This window comes from Heliangelus exortis, chromosome 1 (genome assembly GCF_036169615.1).
Source record: "Heliangelus exortis chromosome 1, bHelExo1.hap1, whole genome shotgun sequence".
Classification (NCBI taxonomy): Eukaryota; Metazoa; Chordata; class Aves; order Apodiformes; family Trochilidae; genus Heliangelus; species Heliangelus exortis.
In genome coordinates, this window is record NC_092422.1 from 132,573,800 (window position 1) to 132,599,731 (window position 25,932).

General features: G+C 39.2%; 1 protein-coding gene and 1 long non-coding RNA gene across 8 annotated transcripts; one reads left to right on the top strand and one right to left on the bottom strand.

Moving 5' to 3' along the window:
* Window positions 1–8,461: 8,461 nt before the first annotated feature.
* Window positions 8,462–25,612, top strand: TMEM19 (transmembrane protein 19). Of its 7 annotated transcripts, XM_071767013.1 has the most exons (9): window positions 9,281–9,382; window positions 9,514–9,664; window positions 13,887–14,000; window positions 15,505–15,642; window positions 15,922–16,176; window positions 17,529–17,591; window positions 17,679–17,738; window positions 18,849–18,964; window positions 20,417–20,553. In XM_071767013.1, the coding sequence occupies exons 1-8, from the start codon at window positions 9,320–9,322 to the stop codon at window positions 18,959–18,961; spliced, it is 957 nt and encodes a 318-aa protein (XP_071623114.1). In that variant the 5' UTR covers window positions 9,281–9,319; the 3' UTR covers window positions 18,962–18,964; window positions 20,417–20,553. The 7 variants fall into 7 exon arrangements, with proteins under 7 accessions (XP_071623080.1, XP_071623087.1, XP_071623070.1 ...); XM_071767005.1 differs by lacking the exon at window positions 18,849–18,964 and having other exon boundaries at window positions 20,417–21,870; XM_071766995.1 differs by having other exon boundaries at window positions 17,529–17,738.
* On the bottom strand, window positions 20,474–25,254 carry LOC139806850 (uncharacterized). The gene is made up of 3 exons (XR_011730372.1): window positions 24,495–25,254; window positions 24,310–24,397; window positions 20,474–23,168 (listed from the first exon to the last, which is right to left on the bottom strand). It is a non-coding gene; the product is annotated as an uncharacterized lncRNA (long non-coding RNA).
* Window positions 25,613–25,932: the final 320 nt, after the last annotated feature.

Below are 25,932 nucleotides of genomic sequence, written 5' to 3' on the forward strand. Positions count from 1 at the left end.
AAGCCCAGATACTGAGCCCCTGCTTACAGTAGTATTAATGTTTTGGGGATCTCTAGTATAGAGAAAATTTGTGTTCCCAGTGTTTATTATCAATAAATATGTTAGAAAACAGCCTTCAGCTGTACCTGTAAAGATTTAGAGTACCATCCCTAATTTAGACAACATCTGAAGAAGCCCTTAAAGATATGAGTATTTCTTTTACAACTCAAAAATATATCCAAGTTTGTTTCAAAAGAATTCAAAACCTGTACTGTGTACGCATCCTGTTAGACACTTCCTCCAGATGTTGAATGAAAAATAATATAAGGTGCCTCAAGAATGTTATAAATTGACCATGTACTCTGAGTCTTTTTTTTTTAAACCAAATTAGAATTTATTTAATTATAGCAAGTAGAATAATGAGCAAAACAGCGCTGGGTGACAGGAGAGTCTCAGCTCTGCTAAACTGCCACCCCCACTTTTCCTCACGGCAGGCTTTTTAAAGACCCCTCTTCTTGTTACATTTCTCTTCTTGATACACTGCGCATGTTCCAGTTGTTACCAAGGGCCTTCTCGTCTGCTCCCGTCTCTACGTCACCAGGCTGTGATCTTAATGCTCCACCCACTTTCCAAAACAACTTACTACAATACTTTAATAAAAGATTTCTAATACATATAACAGTTTAATAAACAATCCACAACATTTTATAACAATCCCCCCTTTTTCTTTTGATACTCATTTGTTTATTAAACTTAAACCCAAAAGGACCCACAGAGACTGCTGAGAACATAAGAGGAAACAGAGCAAGTAGAATTAATTCCTGGAAATCTCACAGACTACACAAACCCTGTAGTAACTATGATAAATGAATACAAAACTATATTTTATTGCAATTCCCCCCTTTTCTTTTGATACTTATTTTATTTATCAAACTTCATCTTCTTCATATTCATCACTGCTTACAGAAGGCGATACAGTTTGCAATTTTAAGTTTGATGTTAAAACCAGTAACTTAGCAATCTCAAGACGTTTTTTAACAAATTGTAATACAAAACGCAATATGCAAGGACCAAATATAAGTCCCAATATTATCGTAATGATTGGTCCAGCCAATGTCGAAATCAAAGTGGTTAACCAAGGAGATAAGTTAAACCAATTTTCATACCAGGATCTGTTGGATTCTAATTCTCCTTTCCGTTGTTCCAATCTCTTTCTTAGTTCCGCCATGGAATCCAACACTACCCCGGTATGATCAGCAAATATACAACATTCCTCTTTTAAAGCTACACACAACCCACCTTCTTTTAAAAATAGCAAGTCTAAACCTCTTCTGTTTTGTAACACTACCTCTGATAAAGATTTTACAGATGTAGCCAGAGCATTTATAGACTGCTCCATCCTGACAATATCCTCATTAACTGCTTCTTGCAATCTTTGCATTGCCTGCCCTTTTACCAGAGAAGTTATTCCCGTTCCTGCCCCTACTCCTCCTGCTATGAGCAAGGTTGCCAAGGTGATTGCAGTAACAGGCTCTCGCTTTTGCCTCTTAATACTTTCATCTGTATGTTCAAAATAATATAATACTTCATTTGAAGTATGATATATTATTCGAGGGATAATTGTCACCTGGATACAAAAATTAGAGGTGTTAAATATATGCAGTGATAAACAAGGTGTGATCCCTGTATCCGAACATACCCATTTATTTCCTTCCCCTGGTACTATCCATTTATGCATCTTATTCTTTTGTTCCTGAATTTTATTGTCTGTTATGGTGCGATTACAAAGGTGATTATATTTTGCTGGTATTTTCCCAATACACCTTCCTTTCCCTGTTACCTGCTGAATTGTTATTCCCTGAGAGCCATTTCGATATTCTTCCCAATTACATTCTTTTGGATTAGTCCTATTAGACCATTGGACCCTGTCAGTTCTTGCTATAGCCTCATAATAGGGCGGTCTGACATTATAACACAACCAACAATCTTCTGTTAAATTTGGCTTGCTCTTGTTTAGTGCTACATAAGAAGTTTGCATTAGATACCATAAGGGATCATTGCTGAGTTCTTTTATAGGTTCTGGTACAGGAGTAATAAATTCTTTATTACTCTCTATTCCGGTTTTTATTTCACCAAACTGTACTGTATTAGTTGGAGAAGACTTATATTCTAGATTTTTAGAGTTTAAAATCGGGTTAGGCCCTACAGGTATCGAATCAGGAGGAATCCTTTCCTTTTTAATAATAAAATGTCCTCCTCTATCTGCTCCTTGTTCTCTGAGTCTTATTCCCCATAGTTGGCCTCCTAACCATTTATCATCCTCCATCCTTTTTACTTTCAGACTTATACCTGTACAATTTCCTAAATTAACTATTCCCCACGAGACATCCCAAGTAGGAGGTTTACAATATTTTCCATTTCCCCAAAAAGACGTTATATATTTGTCAGGTGTGGTAACTTTCCAATCTGAAGCAACAGCCTCACAACCCCAATATGCACAATAAAAATGCCCTGGATAGTTACAATATGCTTTCCCTGGATTTGATGCAGGACAAATGTAATACGGATAATAATTCAAACATGGTTCTGTTTTTACTAGATCACACAAATATACATGGAAATTTGGTTCTCCTGGCCCTGTGTATTGGCTCAAAATCTTCTGGTCCTCAAGTCTACTTAATGTCCACCTGTATGGTTCATGTGGATTAGTTGAATCTGAAACTGGTATCATGAAACAAAGGATGTACAGGAAAAGAGGTGTCTGTAAAATCTTTTTAAATTGCCTCCTCTGCATTTTTCTCCCAATATTGTTACTAGTCCAGTGAGGGACCAGCCCATTTATTTTACCTATATTCCTTTTGAAAGAATGGGAGTTCGGCCAGGGCCGCCCACACACTCCAGGTCCCAGGCTATGGTTTCTCTGGGTTCCTCCTCTGCCTCGCCTGTCGACTGCCCCAGCAGACACAGGGTGTACCATCTTCTCAGCAGCAGGAGCACCAGCCGAGCCTTCTGTCTTCGAACCTGCGAGTTCACTGCAGCCCACGATTTGGTCCTCACCATTCAAGAAGTGCACTCTATGCTTAGGGCTTCGAACCTACACTGAACAGCAACAATTAGGATGTATTCAAAATTTTAAATAAAACCAAAAGTATAAATCTTTTTAATAGTCACCTCCTTATTTCTATGTTATAACAGGAGTCACAAACCCCTTCTGGAGGCACCCCCCAATTATAGTATTTCCACCAATTTTCCTTACATCCTTTGCATTTAAAATACACAAACGGATAACAACCACAACCAACAATGACATATAACAATTCCTATTAAGTATAATACTAACAAGCTATAAACAAGAAAACATTGAACCACCTTCTATACAAGAAGCTCAGAACCACCACAAGACACTCATCGTTTCAACACCAGTTTGGTTTCTCCTGGGTGGCTAACAATTCTCCACTGTGGGGGATTCACTGGTCCTTTAATGCGATTTGCATGAGTCCACCCTCGCTCTGCAGTTCGAACAGCAGTCTCTGTAGTAAGCAGAACAAGATAAGGTCCTTCCCATTTAGGTTTTAACGTTTCTTCTTTCCAAGTTTTAACTAATATCCAATCTCCTGGTTTGATGTTATGCGTATTTAAATCCAAAGGGGGTCTTTGTGCAATTAACCCACGTTTCCAGAGATCATTACGATGTTTGGCCAATTGTGAAATATATTCCTTAATTACCTGGTCACGTATTAAAATATTTGTCTGGGGATTTTCTATCTGATAGGGCATACCATACACCATTTCAAAAGATGATATTCCTAGGTCGGCCCGCGGCCTAGTCCTTAGAATTAATAACGCCATTGGTAAACACTTAATCCATGATAATTTAGTTTCAATCATCAATTTAGTTAATATAGTTTTAATCTCCCCGTTCATCCTTTCAACTTTTCCCGAGCTCTGCGGGTGCCATGGTGTATGGTATTCCCATTTGATACCCAAATTTTCCATTAGGTCCTTTACAATTCCCGAAACAAAATGTGTTCCTCTATCCAAATCAATTACTTCTACCACACCATATCGAGGTATCACCTGTTCTAGCAGCACTTTTGTAACTTGGTTTGCAGTCGCTCTTGAAGTTGGAAATGCCTCGACATAGTGTGTCAAATGATCTACTATTACTAATAAGTATTTATATCTTCCTACTTTGGGTAATTCAGTATAATCTATCTGTATATGTGAAAAGGGTCGATATGCTGGAGGGCGTCCCCCAAATGATTTTTGTCTATTTCCTCCTTTATTAACTTTTTGACATATTTCACAAGCAGCCACTACAGATTTTGCCACATTATACATCCCTATGCATGCATATAACTGACTAAAATGGTCAACTAATGCTTGCGTTCCCCAATGTGTTTTGCTATGTATTTTTGAGAATATATCTATTGCCAATCCCTTGGGTAAAATTTCTCTTTTATCAGGTAATAAACATTTTCCGTTTCTCTCCACAGCTCCCATTTGCCTCAACTTTTCTTTTTCTATTTCACTAAAGGAAAAGGAATGCTTTTCTGGAACCGCTTGAACTGTTAAAATTACTGTACAATTCCCAGCAACTCTCTTAGCTTCTTCATCAGCTGCGTTGTTTCCCCTAATCTGGTAGCTGGTTCCCCTTTGATGTCCTTTAATATGTACCACAGCTATTCTCCTTGGAGCTTTTAATGCATTAAGAACTTGACATATCAATTCTGAATGTATTAAATCCCTTCCTTGCGAATTTATAAATCCTCTCTCTTCCCATATTTTTCCAAAGGTATGTACAACTCCATATGCATACCGGGAATCTGTATATACTGTTCCTTCTTTCCCTTCTAATAGTTTTAACGCTTTCCATAAAGCATACAATTCGCAAGCTTGAGCAGACCAACTAGCACTTAAAGGTCCCGACTCTAAAATTTTAATCTGTCCATTTTTAAATTTAACTATTGTGTATCCAGACAGCTGTTTCCCTTCCACTATCCTAGAAGACCCATCTATAAACAATATTTCCCCTTGTAATTTTATTTACCCTAAAAGGTTCTCCTTTTGCCCCTATTACTTGTACCTTTTCAGAAGAAATTTTACATCCCCTTGGAATTTGTTTAATTGTCGATTTTTCAGCTCCCGTATCCACCAAAAATGTAAATTCTTGTCTTTGGGGACCCAATTTTAAAGTTATCAAGGGCTCACGATGACTCCGGTCCCCCAAAATGTAGAGCCCCTGACACCCCTATTCTACCTTTACCATTTCTTCATCCCTAATTCTTAATCGACAATCTCGTTTAATGTGTCCTTTTCTCCCACAATAGAAACAACTGCCTTGTTCTCTTTTTACTGTCTGGTTCTCTTTTTTCCGCCCAGCAGTTCTATGTTCGGGAGGCCTACTCTTGCAGTCCTCCCTCACTGCCGCTACCATCATTTTTATCTGCCACTTACTGCTCTCCTCTTCTCTCTTAACATATACCCTCTGCGCCTCCCGTAATAATTCGTCCAATCCTCGATCCTGCCAATCTTCTAATTTTTCTAACTTCTTTCTGATATCTTCCCATGACTTAGCCACAAAATGGATTTTAAGTAGTACTTGCCCCACAGGAGTACTAGGATCTACTCCTGAATATAGTTGGAGACTTTTTCTTAACCGCTCTAACCATTCCGTAGGACTCTCATCCTTCTTCTGCCTCTCACTAAATGCTTTATTAATATTTTGACCACGAGGTACTGCCTCTCTAATTCCTTGGACCACAATTACTCTTAAATCCTGCATATTAATTCTATGTACTGGGTTCTGATTATCCCAATTTGGATTCTGTAGAGGCCATTTAAGGTCTGCTTGTGGTCCCTGGGCATGTTGGGCATCCCATAAACGCATCCCTGCTCTCCTGATCATATCTCTTTCTTCAGCAGTAAACAACTGCCCTAGGATGGATTGCATTTCTTCCCACGTATAAAGACTTGGCCCCAAAAATTGATCAATTCTCTCTGCTACCCCTAGTGGATCCTCAATTAAACTGCCCATTTCTGTCCTCTTAAATTCTCGCAAATCAGCAGAATTTAAGGGTACAGATATATACCCTATATGTGGTTGCGGTCCTCCCATAGGCATTTCTCTTAAGGGGTACATCTGAACTGCCCTCGTCTGGCTCCTAGTTCTCCGTCTAGAAGGAGAAAATTCTGACAGAGGGGGTGGTGCCCTAGGAGTTTCAGGAGTTACAGGAGAAGATGGTGGTGTGGCAACAGGAGGTAGTGATGGTGGGGTAACATGAGACAATTGTGGTGGGTCAACCGGAGGCGATATTAGTGGGACAACAGGAGGCGATATTAGTGAGGCAACAGGAGGCGATATTGGTTGAGCAGCAGGGGGTGATGGTGAAGGGGCAGCAGGGAGTGATAGTGGTTGGGCAGCAAGAGGGGGTGATAGTGGTTGGGCAGCAGGAGAGGGTGATAGTGGTTGGGCAGCAGGAGAGGGTGATAGTGGTTGGGCAGCAGGAGAGGGTGATAGTGGTTGGACATAAGGAGGGGGAATTAAAAAGTCCTCATCTCTCCTCTCTTTCCTCTTTTTCTGTCCAACCTTCACTTCTTTCAATGGATTTAATGCAGCCTGGGGTGTTTCTAACCATATCGCTGCATATTGACTTTCCTCCAAATTAAGAGGTTCTTTTTCGTTAACCCAAAAGTTTAATAGTTGTCTTACCCAATCCTTATCAGACCCATAGACCGGCCATGTAACTTCTTTAGAAATTTTCTTCCCTCCCCATACTTTGGTACAATATTCAATCATTTTTTTTGCTCTTCCCTATTGCTCCTGGGAAGTGTTTCCACTCTTCTAAAATAAATGCTAAAGGGGTATTCTTAGGCACCAGGGGTACCCTCCCCATGGGTGTCGAAGGCTTGCTGCCCTTCGATCCCATCTTCTGGAATATCTTCTCTCACACACTCACTCGCTCCCCTTATTCCTGGCCCAGTCCCTCGCGGGAGATGGGAACCGCAGTACTAAAGGGTCCGCACTCGCTTGGTTCAGTATGTCGAACCTCTCATTCGTTATATTCCAGGATAACCAACCCCGCCCAGACGGCCAATCCTCCCCGGATTGTTCCTTGCGCAATACCTTGCACAATACTTACGCGTCCCACGCGTCTTCGTCCGGACTCCCGTGCACAGAATGTTTATGGGATTTTACCGGTTCCCTTTGCTCAATATTCTAGATTTTAGGTTCGTCGGTAAGGGTTGAGTGGATTGACAGTCTCCGGAGCCGCAAAATCACTGCAGGGGCCCCCTCCGAAGAGCCACCATACACTATTCCCTTATCCGAGTCACGGCACCAAATTGTTATAAATTGACCATGTACTCTGAGTCTTTTTTTTTTAAACCAAATTAGAATTTATTTAATTATAGCAAGTAGAATAATGAGCAAAACAGCGCTGGGTGACAGGAGAGTCTCAGCTCTGCTAAACTGCCACCCCCACTTTTCCTCACGGCAGGCTTTTTAAAGACCCCTCTTCTTGTTACATTTCTCTTCTTGATACACTGCGCATGTTCCAGTTGTTACCAAGGGCCTTCTCGTCTGCTCCCGTCTCTACGTCACCAGGCTGTGATCTTAATGCTCCACCCACTTTCCAAAACAACTTACTACAATACTTTAATAAAAGATTTCTAATACATATAACAGTTTAATAAACAATCCACAACATTTTATAACAAGAATGAATGGGTGACAGTGAACCATAAATAATCTCAAATTTAGTAAAGAAATTACCTGCTCTTACACAAAGATTATTTGCTTGAATTTTTGTGTTTAAAAACTACTCTTGTGTGTAAAAGATCTTTTAATTCACTTTTTCCTATTACTCTACCTCTCACGGACTACTTAAAATAACTTTAAATACTTCTGCTGCTTCAAATCCATGAAAACAAGCACTTGAGACTATGATGTTCATGAGGTGAACATCAAATACCAATGTTTGTAAACTTGTAGGGTTTTGGTCCACCATTCACTCAATAAATGTTGAATATATAAATGCTATTTCAAAATTATCTTCTGTCATGCTGAAAGTCTTGTTTATTTCACAGATAGCTGCCTCAAAATGAAGGGAGGGTTTCTGCAAAGTTGCGGAGCTCCACATTTTTCAGTGCTTTTTTGACTAAGCCTCTGACCCTGTGGGAGTCCTAGTAAGCTGTCCTAGTTTCATAATTTATAGTCGGGTGTTTGGGGAGTAACTCTGGCCTGCCCACAGAAAAGCTACTAGGCAGGTTTGGCTTGTATTAATCCTAAATTAATGACAGGAAAACGCTTCAAGTCTCTTTCTTCTAGTGCCAATGAACTACGCAGCGTCCCAACAAGTTGCACCCAGACCCTCACGGGTATCAGCAGTTACCAAGCAGTTTTCACGGCGGTGCCATTCCTGGGTTTTATTTCCCAAACAGCGAACTGGCTGGCTGTGTATCCAGCGTTTCCTCCTTTGGCACGCACAGCAGCCGCGGTTACTTGAGCCCAGCAGGCAAGGCACGGAGGACTCTGCCCTGCAGTGCAGCCATGAGCGGGGCGGCGGGGCGGCGGTGGCTGCCTCAGGGATGGTCGCGTCTGTCAGAGGCGGTACGCTCACAGCGCGGGCTTTTGCCAAGGAAAGACCTAGTCTCGCTGAGGGCTGTTAAAGCACGGAGCACGGAGGGCAGCCCTGTCTCTGTACCGAGGCCTGTGGAGGAGCGAGGCGATAGCATACCCGCGCCCCAGCCCGGCTGTGCTGCGGCAGGCCGGCGGGGCCAGGCGGATCGGAGGGGTGGGGTGCCCCGGGGAGAGGGGTGTAGCCGCGGCTAGGGAGGGAGGGAGGGTAGGGCCTCATCTGCTGGGGAAGCCGGCAAGCTGCTGCTGTTAGAGTTGCGCTGAAGCAGCCCTCCCTTCTTGTGGAGGGGGAAAGCTTGAGCGGGAGCTCAACCTGGGGCGATCGGAGGCTGCCGGGAGGACGGCACCGTCTGCCTGAGGGCCGTGGCCCCATCTCGGCATCAGAGGGAGAACAGGCTGCCCCGCGGGGAAGACTGCGAGGACACCAGCACGGACGAGCCTCGGGAGCGCCGCTGCGGCGTGGAGGGCACGTCCCGGGCGACCCGGCAGCTACACCAGTGCCGAGCCGTGCCAGGGAGCCGACAACCGCGACCCTACCGCCCGGCCCCCGGAGAGGCCAGCGGAGAGGCAGGCGGGGACAGGCGCTGTCGTGGGAGCCGACAGAGCATGCGCGGAGCCGGGGCGGGGCGGGATGGTGGCGGATCCGGTAGGCTAAGGGAGCAGGTCGGTGTCTGTGTCGGAGTTAGAGTGGTGGTGTGATGAATGGGGGGAAGAGGGCGGGGGCTGCAGCTGCCGCCTCCCCATGAGCTCTTTGGCGTTCCGGGGGTGAGAGGCGGCGGCCGGGGCTGCGCGGGTGGGGTGCGGTGCGGTGCGGTGCAGTGCAGGCCTTAGGCAGAGAGGGTGTCGGTGTCCGTGTCCCTGTTCCTGATGGGTTGCGCCTTGTGTTTCCCCACCAGGTGTTCTCTCTCTGGCTTCCCATGTCCTGTTACCAGGAGGATTTCCTCAAAGAGTACGTCAAGATGGTGGTGAATATTGTCTTCCTGAACTTGCTCATTTGTATTTCTCTGGTTTTCTGGATCGTGTCCATGATTACAAACATGTATTACGGTGAGTCCAAAGGCCGGGGGCTAAGGAGAGAGGCTGGTAGGTTACCGTAAGGGGTGAGCCGAGCTACCTATTGCCCTCCCTACCGGCTCCTGCAGACTGGAGATAGAGAACTGGAAGGCTGAGGGTTAGTTGTGTTTAATTGCAAGGACACATACCTTCTGTGGTCTGTCATTGCTGTTCCAAGACCCTGTTTACATAAATGTGCAGCACTGCCTTCAGCCAACAGTGCAAGCCTAAAAGAATCTAACTGCTTTTCCAGGACAGGTGAAGACCTGTCCTTAAGATCTCAGACAATTTAATGAAGGAGGAGCTCCAGTGTCATGGCAGTGATGCTGGAAGTGCCACAAGATGCAGCGTTAACATCCTCAACTGCCTGGGGTCACCATAGATCTGAAAGAAACTAGAATAAATAATCCACTAGTATAAGATGATTTTTGCAGTGGCAGTTGGATGTCTCTGCTTAGTGTTTTTCAGTGCTTTGGGTTTCAGGATGGGATATTAGTCCTGGGTACAGCATTAAATCTACCTTGTCTGGATGCTTCTGCTCTGGTTTATGGTGAGACGGCAGGCACATTGAAGTTATGCAGAAGCAAGATTCACAACCAAGCTTTGTTTGTATCATTTAGAGCTAGCCGAGTTGGCTCTAAACACACAGCCTAATTTGTGCATGCCTGCTCTCTATAGGAAGTTATGCATTTTGCCTCTAATTAGGGTATTCCAGTCCTTGCTATGTAACATTACCTAACATAATGGAGAATTGACAGCCTAGAGGCCTGAAATCAGGTGTATTGTCATGGGGCCTAACACAAAGCAGGAGACTGCAAACAGATCCTCCTTTTTATAGAGAATTATTATGGAACAAGAAGGATGTACAACTTCTGGTTTTCATGTGCCTGAGACTATGGAAAGACCTTGGCTTGAAGCAAGCGTATAGTAGGAATGGGCTTAATGAAGTGAGAGAGATAACTTAAGTGCCTGTAAAAGTGATTAAATTCACAGTCCTTAACCATAAATATAAAGGTAGGGCAAGCATGCATTTACTAGCTTACTGTTTATAGTTAATAGTAATCCTTAGGCACTGAACAGTGACCAAAATGTTGATAAACATGCTAAAGAATCATAATAAACCAATAAATGTGTTCTTAAAATACTTATGTTTAGTAGTAATTTAGTACTAATAGTTTTGTGGGGGGGAGGGGTATTGCCTCCAAAGAAATACAAGGTGAAAAATCTGATTTTTTTTTTTTTTTTTGTCTCTGTGTTCTGGTACAGCTCACACTCAAGTTATTACCAGTAACCTTCTTAGTAATACCAGAGTACAGCCCTGGAGATCCCTTCACACACAGCTGGTGGTGCTTATCTTTTGAGTTTTTGAGTCAGCCCTCAGCTTCAAGGCTCCCTTGCACACTGCCTGCAATGTTGGGGCTTTTCAGTATGCAGAAGGGAATTTTTCATCTTAGGAATCTTTGTGCTTGCAATGACAAGTGTTTTACTGTGAAATATTTTTGTCCTTTGCACAAGGGAGCCTGTCCGTGTGCAAAGCTGTAGGTCATGCTGACAGAAAAAGTTCTTGCTGAAAAACATAATTTCTAGCTTTCCAGCAAGAGAAGCTTGTGTACTTGTACTTGAGTGAAATCTTTCTTCTATGAGACTGAGACCTAATGAATTCTAGACTTAAAGTGTCTTATATTTGTGTAGCTGGTATGATAAAAAATTCTCATGATTTTTTACTTTTTAGCTCAAAACTTACATTAATTATTTGTTTTACTGGTTAAATTTTGTGAGTTTTTGAACAAAAACTGTCACTAAATCTTTCTGAGATAGTCATCAGCTTTAAGTATATTTATGAGATCTTTACATTAAGTTCAAAACAGTTGAAAGGGCTGATGTTTTAGAAAGTGGTTACACCACTTTGACCTAGTATACTGGCTTTCTTGTTTTTCTAGTAGTGAAATTCGTCAGAGTAATCAGGATATAATCAATAGCTTTCTTGTCTCTATGACTGTGAAGATGGAAGACTTAAACTCTTGTATTAAGCAACAATTTCTTCTTGGGCTTTGAAATTTCAGTATTGTATAATATGTACCTTTGGCATCCTTGGCAATGTAATTCATGTCTTCCAATTAAAAGTCAAAATGAGGTAATATAAAGTCTGTGAACAATCTGGAAACTCAGGATAAATCTTTTCAAAAGGCACTGTAGGTATTTTGATGAGAAAATAATTTGCTTTTTTTGTTGCTCAGTTAGGTGTTTGTTTTTTTTTAAAGTAAATCATTTGTGATTTTGAAAACCAGGATTTTTTCCTTAGTAGTTATTTAACTACTCTGTCTTGGGGCATTCAAATTTAGAAACTGTTAATGAAGAATGCCATTAAAAGCAGTCCTTTTAAAAAGCTTTGTGTTCAACTTATTTCCAGTTAAATACTTCAAAACATTCTAAGTTGGCTTTATTTCCTGTATAACAAGGAGGATGACAGGTGAGGTATTTTTGCATAGATGTTAATACTAGACCTGAAATAATTTTTTCTTCATAGAATCATAGAATTGGCTGGGTTGGAAGGGACCTCAGAGATCATCAAGTCCAATCCTTGATCCACTACCGCTGCAGTTACCAGACCATGGCACTGAGTGCCACATCCAGTCTCTTTTTAAATATCTCTAGGGATGGAGAATCCACTACTTCCTGGGGCAGCCGATTCCGCTTCCCAAAAAGCACTATACTTTCCAAATATAGAATATTTGATTATATAGAACTGTTTTCATGTGAAAGCAGTAATAAAAAAAATTTAAACCATGCAATATATATATGCAATATGTTAGCTTTGAGAAAACCCATAAACTAGAGTGAAATATTTGAATAGCTGCAACACAGGAAGCTCAGATTGGTTAAATTATGTTGACCAGTAAACCAATTAAAGAGGAAGATCTGTGCTACATTTTTTAATTTTGCCACCCGTATGTGTATGGTTCACTTAGCAAATACATAAACCTGAAATCTGGACTCGTGAAATGATACAGCAGGACTCGAGTAGTGTGGCAATTCCATTGCAGCCACCCTGGGAGAACAAAAATCAGTGGGAAGCATTAATTCCCTCACTATGTGGGGCATGTTAGCTCATAGAAAAAGATGGCTACCTCCTAGCTTAAATATGTCTTTTCAGTGTATGCTGAATGTAGATACCACATGATGGCCACATGCCACAGAAAAAATAATTTCTCATGCAAAAAAAAACCCAAAAACCCCCAAAATTCTCCTGTCACTCTGTTTGAGTGTGCTGTTCTAGATAGACCTCAGAGAAATAATACAGAAGACAGCAGAATGTAGAAGTGGAAAAGGATTAGTCTAGAGAGTTCTCAGAGAAGAAAAAATTTCAGATACATAGTACATACATGAAATACATAGTACAAGACATGAAATTGTTGTATGCAGCTTCCTTTTCAACAGTCTCTATTATGCTCCAGGGCCAGGTGAGCAGTTTTTAAAAATTGATTTAGCTACCAAGTTAAAGCCTTTGATAAACAATAGCTTTTCCTGCAAACACTGATACTTGGGATGGCTTGAAAACCAAGATAAAACTGTGAATATATCATTCTAATGTTCATTCCATTAAAATCATAAAAGCATCAGTGACCATGGACAGTGTTGTTAATTCCTTTTATTACTGCCATATTTTCAGAAACTTCACAAATAAACAAATAAATAAATAAACTTTGTTCTGTAGTTACCAGAGAATTAATCATAACATACTTTATGAAGGAAGCTCTGATTTATTTACTTAAAACTGCTTCATATTTGAAACTGAATTCTACATAACCTACTGAGATGTGTGGATTGTGTTTTCTAAAATCTGAACTCTGTTCTGTCTCAAGTCAGGTTTCATCTGGTCTTAACATTTTGGATGTTAATTTTGGGGTTTATAAATCCCTCCCAGAATGGAAAATACAACCATTTGATTTATTGACACATTTGCTATTTCTTTGTAATTAGCCTTAGTTAATGTATTTTCTTTTTTCTGTGAAAGCTGAATAGAAAAATTGAATAAATAATTGTGGATATTCTGGTCTTCTGTTCATAAGAATATTTTTCTTTTAAAGGGTAAAAAGGCTTAATCTCTATTAAGATCAGATTTTAAATATATACTTGAAAATAATTACTTCTAAGATACAAAGGCATTAAAAAGGCTTAAAAGGATAATCTTTAATAATACTATTTGATTTATCAGGTACTTCACAACCCATTTCTCCATGGCGCTGGCTTTTTTCAGTTTTTGTTCCACTAATAATTGCTACACAGGGGCTTAGGAAGAAGAGTCTTGATCACACTGGTGCATTGGGAGGTATGTTTTTTCTGAGACTATTCACCTAAGCATTTAATAAAGTAAATTACAGTCCTCTTTATTGTGCCAAATATTCTTTTAAGACTTTCCTACATGATTTTATTATAGAAGTATAAATGTAAGCATTTATATGCTTGAATTCATACTTCTTTTTTTTCATGCCTATTTAAATAGTCAAGTTAATTTTTGCTGCTGTTTGTAATTAATTTTATTAATATTAGATTTATATAAACCTGTAAGATTTTTTTTTAAACCAGTACAATATGCAGTTAAAACACATGGTTTTGAGGGATTAACATAAAAACAATCAAATGGCAGAGCTGGTGACAAAGAAAAACCATCACATTGAGCCATGTCAGCAGCCTGCCTGCCTGGTAGGAAACCAGGAACTGCAACATGGTTCACCTTGCTGTAACGTGAGCAATTTTAGACATTTTTTTGCCACACAAAAATAAGTAAATTAAATCTGTACTCCCCTCCAGCAAATGACTGTTTCATCAAAGGTTTTTCTTGACCTCATGAGAAAACCCCGCAGCATAGTGTACAACAGTGTTCTTTGGAATCTGATGCATCTTCCATGTGAGGTGATTCACCTTTATCTTGTGACATTGTCTGAATTGATGGACAATGGAAAGAAAATCCTTCCTTTCCGTGTCACCCACTTTGTAATTTTTGTTCTGCCTGTGAATTGATGGGAGTATTTTTAAATAAAAATCTTTTCTTCTGTTTTTTTACCTCTTAACAGCTGTGTTAGCCAGTTTTCATTGACAATTGCTTTAAGTGTGGCCAATTTTCTTTCAGCCATGAAGAACTGTAATGTCATAGTTAACAGTGAGAATTAGACCTCCCCTTGTTGAGGAGATAAAAAAGAAACACATCCAGAATCTCAGATACTTAAGGAAAATACACAGAAAAAGACAACATAAAAATCAGATATAAGCATGAAAATTAACAGAAGGGAGAAGTAGCAGTTCTTAAGATATGGAAGAGAGTTATCCAGGTTATCTTAGAGACCCTGGGAGAGGGATTTTATTTCCAAAATTGAACATAAGCTTGCTAGTGGACACAGACACAGCTGTATACATGCTTCTTATACAAATATTTTTTTCAGTCAGGGTACTAAAATTTCAAATAGATATCCTTTGGTATTTTTTTTAATTGCTTTGTCTTTTATTTTTGCTCAGTACTACTGATTTACGGCAAGAAAATCTTTAAAATCACATACTCTATCAGTAGCAATAAAATTAGCAATGTATTAGTAACATTTAAGAGAAAATGGTAAAGGTAGCTGATTTTTTTTTTTTTTTTTTTTTTTTCAGTCAACATATCACTGGAATTTTCTTCCAGATATTGGGCACCTCAGAAAATCTCTGTATGATTATCTTAGGGTCATCATTAAGATACTCTCCATAGTCAAGAGATTCAAAGTACTTAATTGTTTTACAAAGTAGACATTGTTATATGAAGGAACTTTATATACCTTTTTTTTTTTTTTTTTTTGTAGGTCTGGTGGTTGGATTTATCCTTACAATTGCAAATTATAGTTTCTTCACTTCTTTGTTTGTTTTTTTTGTTACTTCTTCAAAACTTACTAAGTGGAAAAAAGATATGAAGAAGCAAATAGATTCAGAATACAAAGAAGGTAAGCCATAACATTTTAATTCTTCCTCTTCCTTTCAAAGGGTCAGATGAGATGTAACATCCAGAGTGGGGAACTCTCAACTATTATATCTATGGACATTAGCAAGCAACTTTGCTTTTGCTTCTGTTCTATTAAAAAAGCTGCAATGTAATTTCTGATTTCAAAGTCTGTCTTTTTAAATTTACCTTTACATATGTTTGTCTTTAGCTTTTTTGTCATGTTGTTGCCTGTCAAGTTATTTTGCCTGAAAATAATAAAATTTAAGTTTTGTCACTGCAGGTGGACAGAGGAATTGGGTGCAAGTGTTCTGTAATGGTGGTGTTCCTACTGAGGTTGCTGTCTTATATATGATAGAAAATGGACCAGGTGAAATTCCAGTCGACTTCTCAAAGCAATATACAGCATCATGGATGTGCTTATCCCTTTTGGGAGCTTTGGCATGCTCTGCTGGTGATACTTGGGCTTCAGAGATAGGTAGTGTTATGAGTAAAAGCAAGCCAAGGTTAATAACAACTTGGGAAGAGGTTCCAGTAGGTAAGGTCTTCTCAGTTCTACATGTTCTTAATATTTTGCTGATCTGTTTTGAATTATACATCCAACTTGAAAAGTTCCAAAAAAGACCCAGAAAAAAACCAAACAGAAATCGAGGATTAGAAAATATCAACAGGAACCCATTTTCTGAAATGGAATATACTCAGTTGTGTTCTGCCATATCTCATTGGTGAAATACACCAACATATTATCCAGGGAGCTAAAGTCATTCTTAGTGAATGCTATCACTTCTCATCTCTGGTGCTACAAAAAGTTATATTGCTAATAATATAAACAATACAAATTATCAACTGAATTTTTCAGACATTAAATTTTGAATCCGTTGAAGAATACATATCCTGAATACAGACACTACAAAAAAATTCATGTCTTAACCAAATTACTTATTTCCTTTACTGTCTTACCAGGTGTGAGTAAAGTGAACCTTCTGTCTGTAATACTGTATGGTGGATGAATTTGCTACCTTTAAAGCAGTGTATCTTTTCTGAGTCTTTCAGACTTTTTAATCTGAGTTTTAGATCTTGTGAGACAGGATTTATATGATTGGCGCTTTTTTTGTCTTTCTCTCTTTTTAAGCGTTCTTAAGATTTTTTTTTTTTTTTAATGACTAGTCAAACATCTTCCTTTCTATGATTTCTGTTCTTTTAAATTTATTGGTAAAATAAGTCTTGGAATACCTCTTCTGAAAGAGGCATTGTTTTAGTAACATGCATATGTTCTGCATTTTTGTGAGCAAATCTCTTTTTCTAAGTGACAATGAGGCTTATGCTATCTGGTTTTATTTAATTTAGTGCCAGTGAATATTTCTAGATAACTAGTCTTAGAGATGGGAAAAGTAATAGTAATCATAGAATCATAGAATTTTCAGGGTTGGAAGGGACCTTTCAGATCGTCTAGTTCCAACGCTCTTGCCATGGGCAGGGACGCCTCCCACTAGATCAGGTTGCTCAGAGCCCTGTCCAGCCCTGGCCTTAAAAACTTCCAGGGATGGGGCTTCCACCACCTCTCGGGGCAACCTGTTCCAATATTTCACCACACTCATGGTGAAGAACCTCTTCCTAACATATAATCTAAATGTACTCTCCTCTAGTTGAAACGATTCCCCCTAGCCCTTTCACTACCTAAATCCTAAAAAGTCCATTGCCAGCTTTGGTATGGGTCAACCTTTTCAACATCATAATGGGAACTGTGAATTAAAGTTCTGGTAGCAAAGTCTTGTTCATAAAAGAGAGAAAGATCAATGTGAACATAGTTTTGATCTAATATAAAACATTTGAGCAAATATAAGTCTTTAGAAAAATGTAGTAAATCGGGTTCATTTCTGTTTCATTTAGGTACTAATGGAGGAATTACTTTAGTGGGTCTGCTCTCAAGTTTGCTTGGAGGCATGGCAGTAGGTATAGCCTATTTCATAACACAACTCATTTTTGTGAGTGATCTGGAGATATATGCTCCACAGTGGCCTATTATTGTGTTTGGTGCAGCAGCAGGCTTACTGGGATCAATAGTGGATTCATATTTGGGAGCTACAATGCAATACAGTGGTAAGAATACATTTTTCTGTTTCTGTCTTTTTACCCTCTCTTATTATAGCCTAAAAATGGACTTGACTTTCCAGAAGGACCAACAAAGTGATTTTTAAATGAAAAAAATACAGAATTAGCAACAGTCAGGACAAAGGGAATCAAAGTGATTAACATAATCAAAACAAGGGCAAGGGCAGTTGGTCTTTTCCACTTTTTGATTTGGTTATCTTACTTATTGTCTTGTTGATGACTGAAAGAGACCAGAAATTTCCAACTTGTTATCTTGGAAAAACCCTCTCCTTTTCAGTGTATCTAGTTATTATAAGATAAAATGTCAGCTTAATTTTGTCCATTCATTCAGATTAAGTTTCTCCCTGCAGAATCTCTCTTTTTATCTCTGAAGATTTTGCAACAGTCTCTGCTCTATGAACTAAATAAGAAAAGCTCCAGGAGAATGTGCACAATATTATATGCTCTGTTTTTTTCACCACTTAACAGAGTACTGTTTCCTAGAAGTGATTTTTAAAAAATCATGTCCATTAAAAAAAAAAAAAAAAAAACCAAAAAACTTTGCTGGGTGATTCTAAATTATTTCAGTATATATTTTACTTGTTGCCTTTAAGGATCATTGTCTGTGAATAAACATTACATGCAACTTTTACGCTAAAGTGTAAACTTACCCTATGTTTAAAAACTGTCTAAAGACTGTAACTGGCACTAATCTGTTCAACAGCTGGTTTACAGAGAGAACTTAAGTTTTCAGATTTCATTGTCAGCATATTTCCTTGTGCAAGTCAATGTTTGAATGTGCAGATGAACTGCTTAAATGATAGAAGTCCTTTAAATCTACCATCACAGTAAAAACTGCGAACTGTTGTTGATGCTGTGGATTTGACTCTCCAGCTGTCTTTATGCTCTGTTCCTTGCAGTTTCAGGAAAGTCCAGAATATAATGGAGTATTTAATAATTTGAGGAATATTTAGATACAGTCTTTCCTTACTGAAAGAGAAAATGCTTAAATACTTGGACAATATGTCATGCTCCTAATGAGGCAGCAGCATTAAGAGAATGGTGAACCTAGCTAATGCATGCCTCCATTTATCAGAATCTATTTCTTCTTCACTTCAGATATCTTTCCGTGCTCAGCAACTTACTTTGCTAGCTGTAGTAGGGACACTGTGCAAATTACACAATGTCTTTTACAAATTCAGAAGCACTGCTGGAGTATGTGTACTATATAAATGGTATGTGTAAATATATATATACATATATATATGTGCTGTGATACAGAGAAAATAGTCCTGCTCATATGGTTGCACACTGTTGGCATTTTTGTCCCTCTGACCCACTTCTTCAATCCCTGCTCCATGTGGTGTCATAAGAAATACTTCAACCTTTCTGTAGCATCTTGAAAAAAAAAAATAATGCCAGTGGTAGTAAAGAACTGTCTTTTAAAAAAAATACTATGCTACTCTGCCTACCCCTCTTGCCAGTGTTTTTCTGTTGATAATCTTCCTAGATTAATGTAATAATCTGTGATACCTACTGTTTCTAAAAAAAAAAAAAATAAATTCCTTCCCTGCCCACGCGTTTATTATCCACTTTGTCTGGATACAGACACAGAATTAGATTTAAATTTTCCCATGTTATCAGTCTGTTGTACCTATTCTGTAAATAACTAATAGAAGGATTTGTTATTACCTTTTCTATTTATTTATGCTCTGAGCCTATGCTCTATATGCATTTGAGGTAAACTTGGGACTTTCTAAAGTGTAGAAAGTGCTAAGAGTTAAACTATCAGGCTTTGAAGTTTGATTTTTCTGTAGCTCTTTTGCATTACCCAAAGCTAGGTTTAAAGGTGTGATTCAAAGTTATTACCAGTAGTACCAGCTGTATACGCACCAAGCAGGTTTGTAATGTGAGATTTCTTCAGTTTAGTCTGAGGTGCTGAATCTTTTTTGGTAACAAAACTACAGAGTAAAATAATGCTAATATAAAATCAAGCATGTGAGGATTTCATCCTTCTATCAGCATACACAGTACAGTAATGCAGCTGGACAAAACATAGGATATCAGTGCATGTACAGCAACAGCTAATGAAACAGTGCTAGAGTACTGGTAATACTGAGGGAGAGCAAGAAATGGCTTGGGTACTAGGAAAAAACCCATCTCTGCTAGTAGTAGAAAACTGCTGTGTAAACAGGAATTATATATTCAGCTTCTCTAAGGAGCTCGTTTTCTGTCTGATCAAGTAATAATGTTATTTCTATAATTTTCATTGGAAAACAAATGCATCATCTTGACAAGGAAATACATGTTGCTGATCGGTTGTTTCTGTTCTGTTCAAAACAGCATCATTTACCTCAGAATGGCTTTTGGAATATATTTTCCTATTCTGATTTAGCTTGCTTAATTAATTTCTTTGCTATGAAACGACATAGAGAGACAGACAGAACTGACAGAAGTTTAACTTATCAAAAGAAGCAACTTCTAATGTAAAGTATTTAATTTATATCCCATTCTTTGAAGCTACCAGATGAAACTAACTGTAATTTAGTTCAGTCTGTTGGTGTCTGTTCTTACAGAAGGTTAACACCATAATGGTAAACTGTATTTAGGAAGTTGCATGCACTTGGTTACTAAGTTTCTTTTCAGCTTGGTTGGCTTTGTAAAGTGAAATCTTTATCTTTTCCCAGGTTTTGATGAGAATATTGGCATGGTTGTCAACCACCAAACAAAAGACTCCAAGCACATATCTGGAAAACCTATATTAGACAACAATGCAGTAAATCTTTTTTCTTCTGTAATCATAGCTTTGGTGCTTCCAGGCATGGCGTTGTGTTTCTGGCCCAGGCGTTGAAATAATTTAAGCTTTTCTGCATGTGAATCAGTTATGTTCAGTCTTCCTCACAGACTCCAAAAAGCTCTCTTTGAACCCTCTTGAAAAGAGGGATCTGAAACTTGCAGAGCCAAAGCACTTTCCATCGTAACTTTCTAAGGCTGTAAGTTTTGCATTGCAACTGGCATTTCTGGGGGGAAGAAAGGAGTTTTGTCAGTATGCTCTTGCTGCTCTGTAAATGGATGTAGATCCTTGCCAGGTGAGATGAAGCACTGCACCCTTACGGAGCTGAAGGGTTGACCTCTGTTCTCTGCAGTCCCTAGCACCTGGAAGGGAAAGAAGCTGGAAACAGAAGTCTAATCTACATCTCTCAGAGCACTGTGGCTGTTGTCGAAGCCGGACACAAAGAACTCTGCAGACTTATGTAGACAGTAGTGATGTGGGTGAAATGGGTGAATTCTGGTATTTCCCATGATCTACAGTATGTAAGGTTTTATGGAAATATTTTTAGGGGAAAGCAGGGAGGGAGGAGAGAAGTAAGTCTTGTTGCCTATTCTGTATCCTAATACTATCACCACCTCCCTGAGAACAGGGTTGGCAAAAGTAATTTCACTATGTAACATTTGAAGCAAAAGATGAAATTTAAAATAAAAACTCACTAGTTCTTCCATTAAGAATAATAAATTTGATTGTGCTCTACTGACATCTTTATTTCCAGACTAGTGATACCAATACTGTGGTACTTACTAAATTATCTAAAATTAAAGATTACAATTGTAAATTTACACTAACCTCTTTAGGACATTTTTTATAATGAGCATGCAATTGTTTCAGAATGCTAAGCATTCTGACAAAATTAGACTCTTTCATTCTTTGTCAGCAGAGGAAGTTTTCCCCATTTTGTTCGGGGTTGCTCAGCCAAAGAGGGAATCGGAAGCCTCACCTTTAATTTTTGGTCCTCAGGCTTCTGTGTTAGGTGATTCCATCTTCTATCATTAATTTGTAAAACAGGTAAAAGTAATTTGGTCAGCACGGTATTTAAACTTTAGAGATACTGTTATAATAACTTATAACCATCGACATTCAAATGATGAGACCAATACTTTTAACTTTTCATCTGAGAAGATAGGTGAGTATTTTGTATTAAACATCTGTTTTTTGGATTTTTTTGGTTGGTTGGGTTGGGGGTTTTGGAGGGTTTTTGTTTGTTTGTGATTTTTACTAATGTCTTATGTATGTTGCCTATCTTAATTCACTTGAATTGTGTAATATGTCATATTTTATGAGAATATTAAAAAATTTAACACCTTTCATGTCGAGTTTACTCTTTTGAAAGCCTGTCTATATAAATCTGGAATTTTATCACTGGAACCAGCTCACTGTATTATCCAATCATACAGATGAGATTTCAAACTAGTAGAAACTTTCTGAAAAGAACAAATTGTGTGGCTGTTGTATGTCTGTTCCTGTGGAAAAGCCCAAAATTACAAAAGGAATATATGCACTTAAACTGTAATAATAAGCACCTGAGATTTTCATGCATTACTTGGATTTGTATTGCTTCTAAATAAAAACTGTATTAGTTGTATTTTAAAATTTTATTAATCCTGTTGCATTTTCCAGAACTAAAGAAGACATAATTTTTGTAACATACTTTTTTTTGTTTAACTTGTTTCCTGAAGCAAAGTACGCTTTCAAAAACTGAAATTAACATGGTCAGCTTTTCACTATTTAATTTGGGTCTCAATTGAAAAACAGCTATTTTATATTGAGTAAAATATCTAGCTTATGTAACCATTGCTACATTTCACTATAGCTGTAAAACTTGGGGCAGCAGGAAGGGAGGAAGTTGCAGGGGAAGAGGATGGAATAGTAAAGAATACAGGAGGAAGTTACAAAATATGACAAACTGCTTGTATATCGATGTGTGCCCATAAGAGCAGTTCTTGAACTCAGAAGCACAGGGATGGGATGCTGCATGTCCCGTGCTGCTTGGAGAAACAGCAAATGGAAAATGCAGGAAGTTATAGGGCAAGTCATAAAAAAAGGGGAGGATCTAGGAGAAAACCAAGGAAATGGATATATTTAAAGGTGTGAAATAGGTCGCTGCAGTAAGCACATTTAATCCTTTCTTTAAACACTCAAAATATTTGTTTCACTTCAGAGCCATTGGTACTATTTGCATATGAAATGACTATTACTGATCATTCTTTCACAATGAAGTGGCACCAATATTTCCACAGCTCCAAGAGGTTATGCTCAGTATTGTTTTAGTTGAAGGGGTAAGAATTGTGGAGTGTTTGTCTTCATTCTTGGCTTGATTTTTAGATTTGTTAAAAAGGCAAGGAAGATTATGATTGTGACATAGTGGCATTTGAGAAATTTTTAGCCAGGTGCTAATGCAAGGTGCTTAGGCAAGAGGGATCCTGAGTGTTGAAGTGTACTTGTATCAATCACCAACATTCAGTTATTTATTATATTTCTAATTTGTGGTTACAACTATATAGATTGTCTAGGTTCTGTCCATACTGCTGTTGTACATAGTCATGGCTTAATGCTGGGCCAGCAATTAAATGAATGACAGATGTTGTTAAGGTCTCTCTCTTCCTCTGTAAAGAAAGCGGAGAAAAGGGAGAGAGACTTACAGATTGCAAACCTAACTACACAGCTTTAATGAAACAGTACTGATGAAATGAAAAGTAATGAAATATGTATAAATATATACAAAAGCAGTATCATGTTCCCCCACCTCCCAGTAATGCTCCTGTCACCACTGAGGCTACAGGGCTGGAAAAGTCCTTGGACTGGGGACCTGGATGCATGGATTCAGGAATGCATGGATCAGGATCAAAGGCAAACAAATGAACAAGTCCCCTCAGGATACTGGCCCGGAACAAGAGAGTTTAATCCCTCAAATTTATACTGAGTAAGATGTGTATAGGATGGAATACTTCATTTGGTCAACTTTGGTCAGCAGTCTGCTCGCTACTCCACTCAGGAAGGTCAGAGATGTGACCCCTTTACTCCCTTTTTCCTTCTGGAGTATAAGATGGTTTTCAGAACCCAAGCAGTGACCTTGGTTCTGTGCACCATTCTCCAGCAGTAACTATAAACATTGAGCGTTATCAGACCTAGAAGCAGACACTGATTGAAAAATGTGTTGTTAATTTCAGCAAGTGCCGCTACTTGGAAGAGATTTCACTAAAATGTAAAATCACTGGAAAGAAAATTGGCTCTATCCTGGCTCAAACCAGGAAACTTTTTACTATAAAATTACTATACTTTTACCATAAATTACTTTTTACTATAAAATTGAACCTTTTACTATAAGAACTCAGAAGAAAAAGGGGAAAATAGAAGGGAACGGAAGGAAACAAGCGAAAGAACAGCAAGCACCAGCGAGACCAGTGAGAAGGAACAGTGACACCGGTGGCCAGAACACTAATTGTCCCCTTTCTTTTCTTTATAGCCCTTTTCCTGGGGTGATTAATTTGTTTAAAAACCTGATTTCCCTGCTTTTCTCTCCTACTATTAATTCCATCCTAAGACTCCTTTCAGTGTGGCGTCATTTTCCCTGAAATAAATCGTTCTAATTCTTTCCAACCATAAAGCTGCTTACTTTTGCAATCTGTAGGATGTGTATGTGCAGTGACTAATATTTCCTCACAAACAATATAAAATATTAATAGTTACGGACCATGACAAGTAGTAATGTTGTAGATGTTATTGGTTTGAAAATAATAAGCATACCTTCAAGAACTAGAAATTCGAGCAAGGATTGTTTGATCTGTGCTGCACTGGGATCTGCTATCTTAAGAGCAGGGACAAGTGCTTGTTCCTAATGAAAAGGAAAACACTGGGTTAGGCTGAAATGTGGAAGAACCAGTCTGACCTGAGTCAAAGGGAGGAGGTTTGGAAAGGGGAATATTACCAACCTGGAAACAACTGTCAGCTTGGTGGGAGCTACCTGGTTGGACTTGCAGAGCCTCCTGTGAAGCCTTACACAACTTGTTTGCACCTCTTGCCCAGCAGCTGGTTTGGCGACAGCTTTTTATGGCTTTGCTCTAACAAGCATAAGTCAGAATTAAACACTGCCATGTGATCACCATTCAAATTGGACTTGGAGGTTCAAACCCATTCTACTCGTGAGGATGACAGAGGTTTAATAAAAATATGATTGCATTGTGCAGTTAAAGGAAATGTCAGCAGTAAGGAAAGTCTTCTGGTGCTTAAAGTATATTTGTTAGTATCTTCTAATAATTTCAGTAACTAGTTTTGTAAGGACTTTGCAAATACAGACCTAGCTGAAAACTGAGAGGCTAGAAGGACATTATGAAAACTCATGTTGGCCCCAAGAAGTGACATCAAGCACCTAATGCAGAAGTAAAAACCTGTGCACAAGCTTCTTGTTATAAAAGCTGAGCTCTGTACCCCACTAGCATATACTAATGTCTTAATTCTCTTTTTCAGTTAGCCCAGTTACAGGCTTCATAAAAGCCCTTGGGCTCCCAGCATGTTTGTTTTAATAAATATATCAATCAACTTCTATCCTTACAACCCAGCAGAGCTATGCATGTGTAAAAGCATCAAAAATCCCCATAAAATGTCCAAGATCACTGCTTCTTATCAGTATTGGGCTGGTATCAATCATGAGGGCAACAGTAGTTAATGTGCTCTGTTGTTTCTTTCTGTAGGACTCTTGTTGCAGTGAGTTCTGCAGAGTTCACCCCAGTACTAGAAGAGCTATGACCACTGTCCAATTTTTCTGTCAATGTTACTGTGAGATTCCACCTGTGAGATCCCACTGATGAGGATTTTCTTTGCCTCAAAAGACACTTTAGTGAATAAAGGTGACTAGAGTGGTGCCTGGAAGGAAGTAAGAACTGATAAGCTGCTGGAGACACACCCCTCCCCAGGCCCCCTCCTCCTCCTTCCTGAGGATGTGGCAATCGACCACCTTGGAGGTGACATTCCTCAGGGACAGCCTTCAGTGCTGGGCGGAAATCCTCTCCAGCTGAGCTTGCCCTCTGACTAGGGTTGGGGGAACACCTTGACGGTACTTAACGCTGAGGACTCCTGGCTCCTGCTGCAGCCGACTGACAGCTCTCCTTGGGGAACAGAGGAGCTGCGCTGGAATGGCAGGAATTTAGGGGCACATAAGGAGACACCCCCTCTCCCCCCCATTCTGTTGTTGTCATTCTGCACCAACCCAACATCATCTTGCATCGAGCCCCGTCCAGGAACAAGAAACTCGCCAGACAGACAGATTCTGGTAGTGACTTTCTCTCTCTTTCTCATTCTTTCCTTTGCTTCCCACTTCCTCTTTTCTCCCCCATTTCTTTCTTTCTCTCCCTTTCTCTTTTTGCTTGGCAA

Bases quoted from the DNA above. Each gene is read 5' to 3' on its own strand.
- TMEM19 (XM_071766969.1), top strand. From the start codon at position 9,320: ATGGGGGGAAGAGGGCGGGGGCTGCAGCTGCCGCCTCCCCATGAGCTC. The intron at 14,001-15,504 runs GTATGTTTTTTC...TTTTTTTTGTAG, and splicing joins TCACACTGGTGCATTGGGAG to GTCTGGTGGTTGGATTTATC. The intron at 16,177-17,528 runs GTAAGGTCTTCT...TGTTTCATTTAG, and splicing joins TTGGGAAGAGGTTCCAGTAG to GTACTAATGGAGGAATTACT.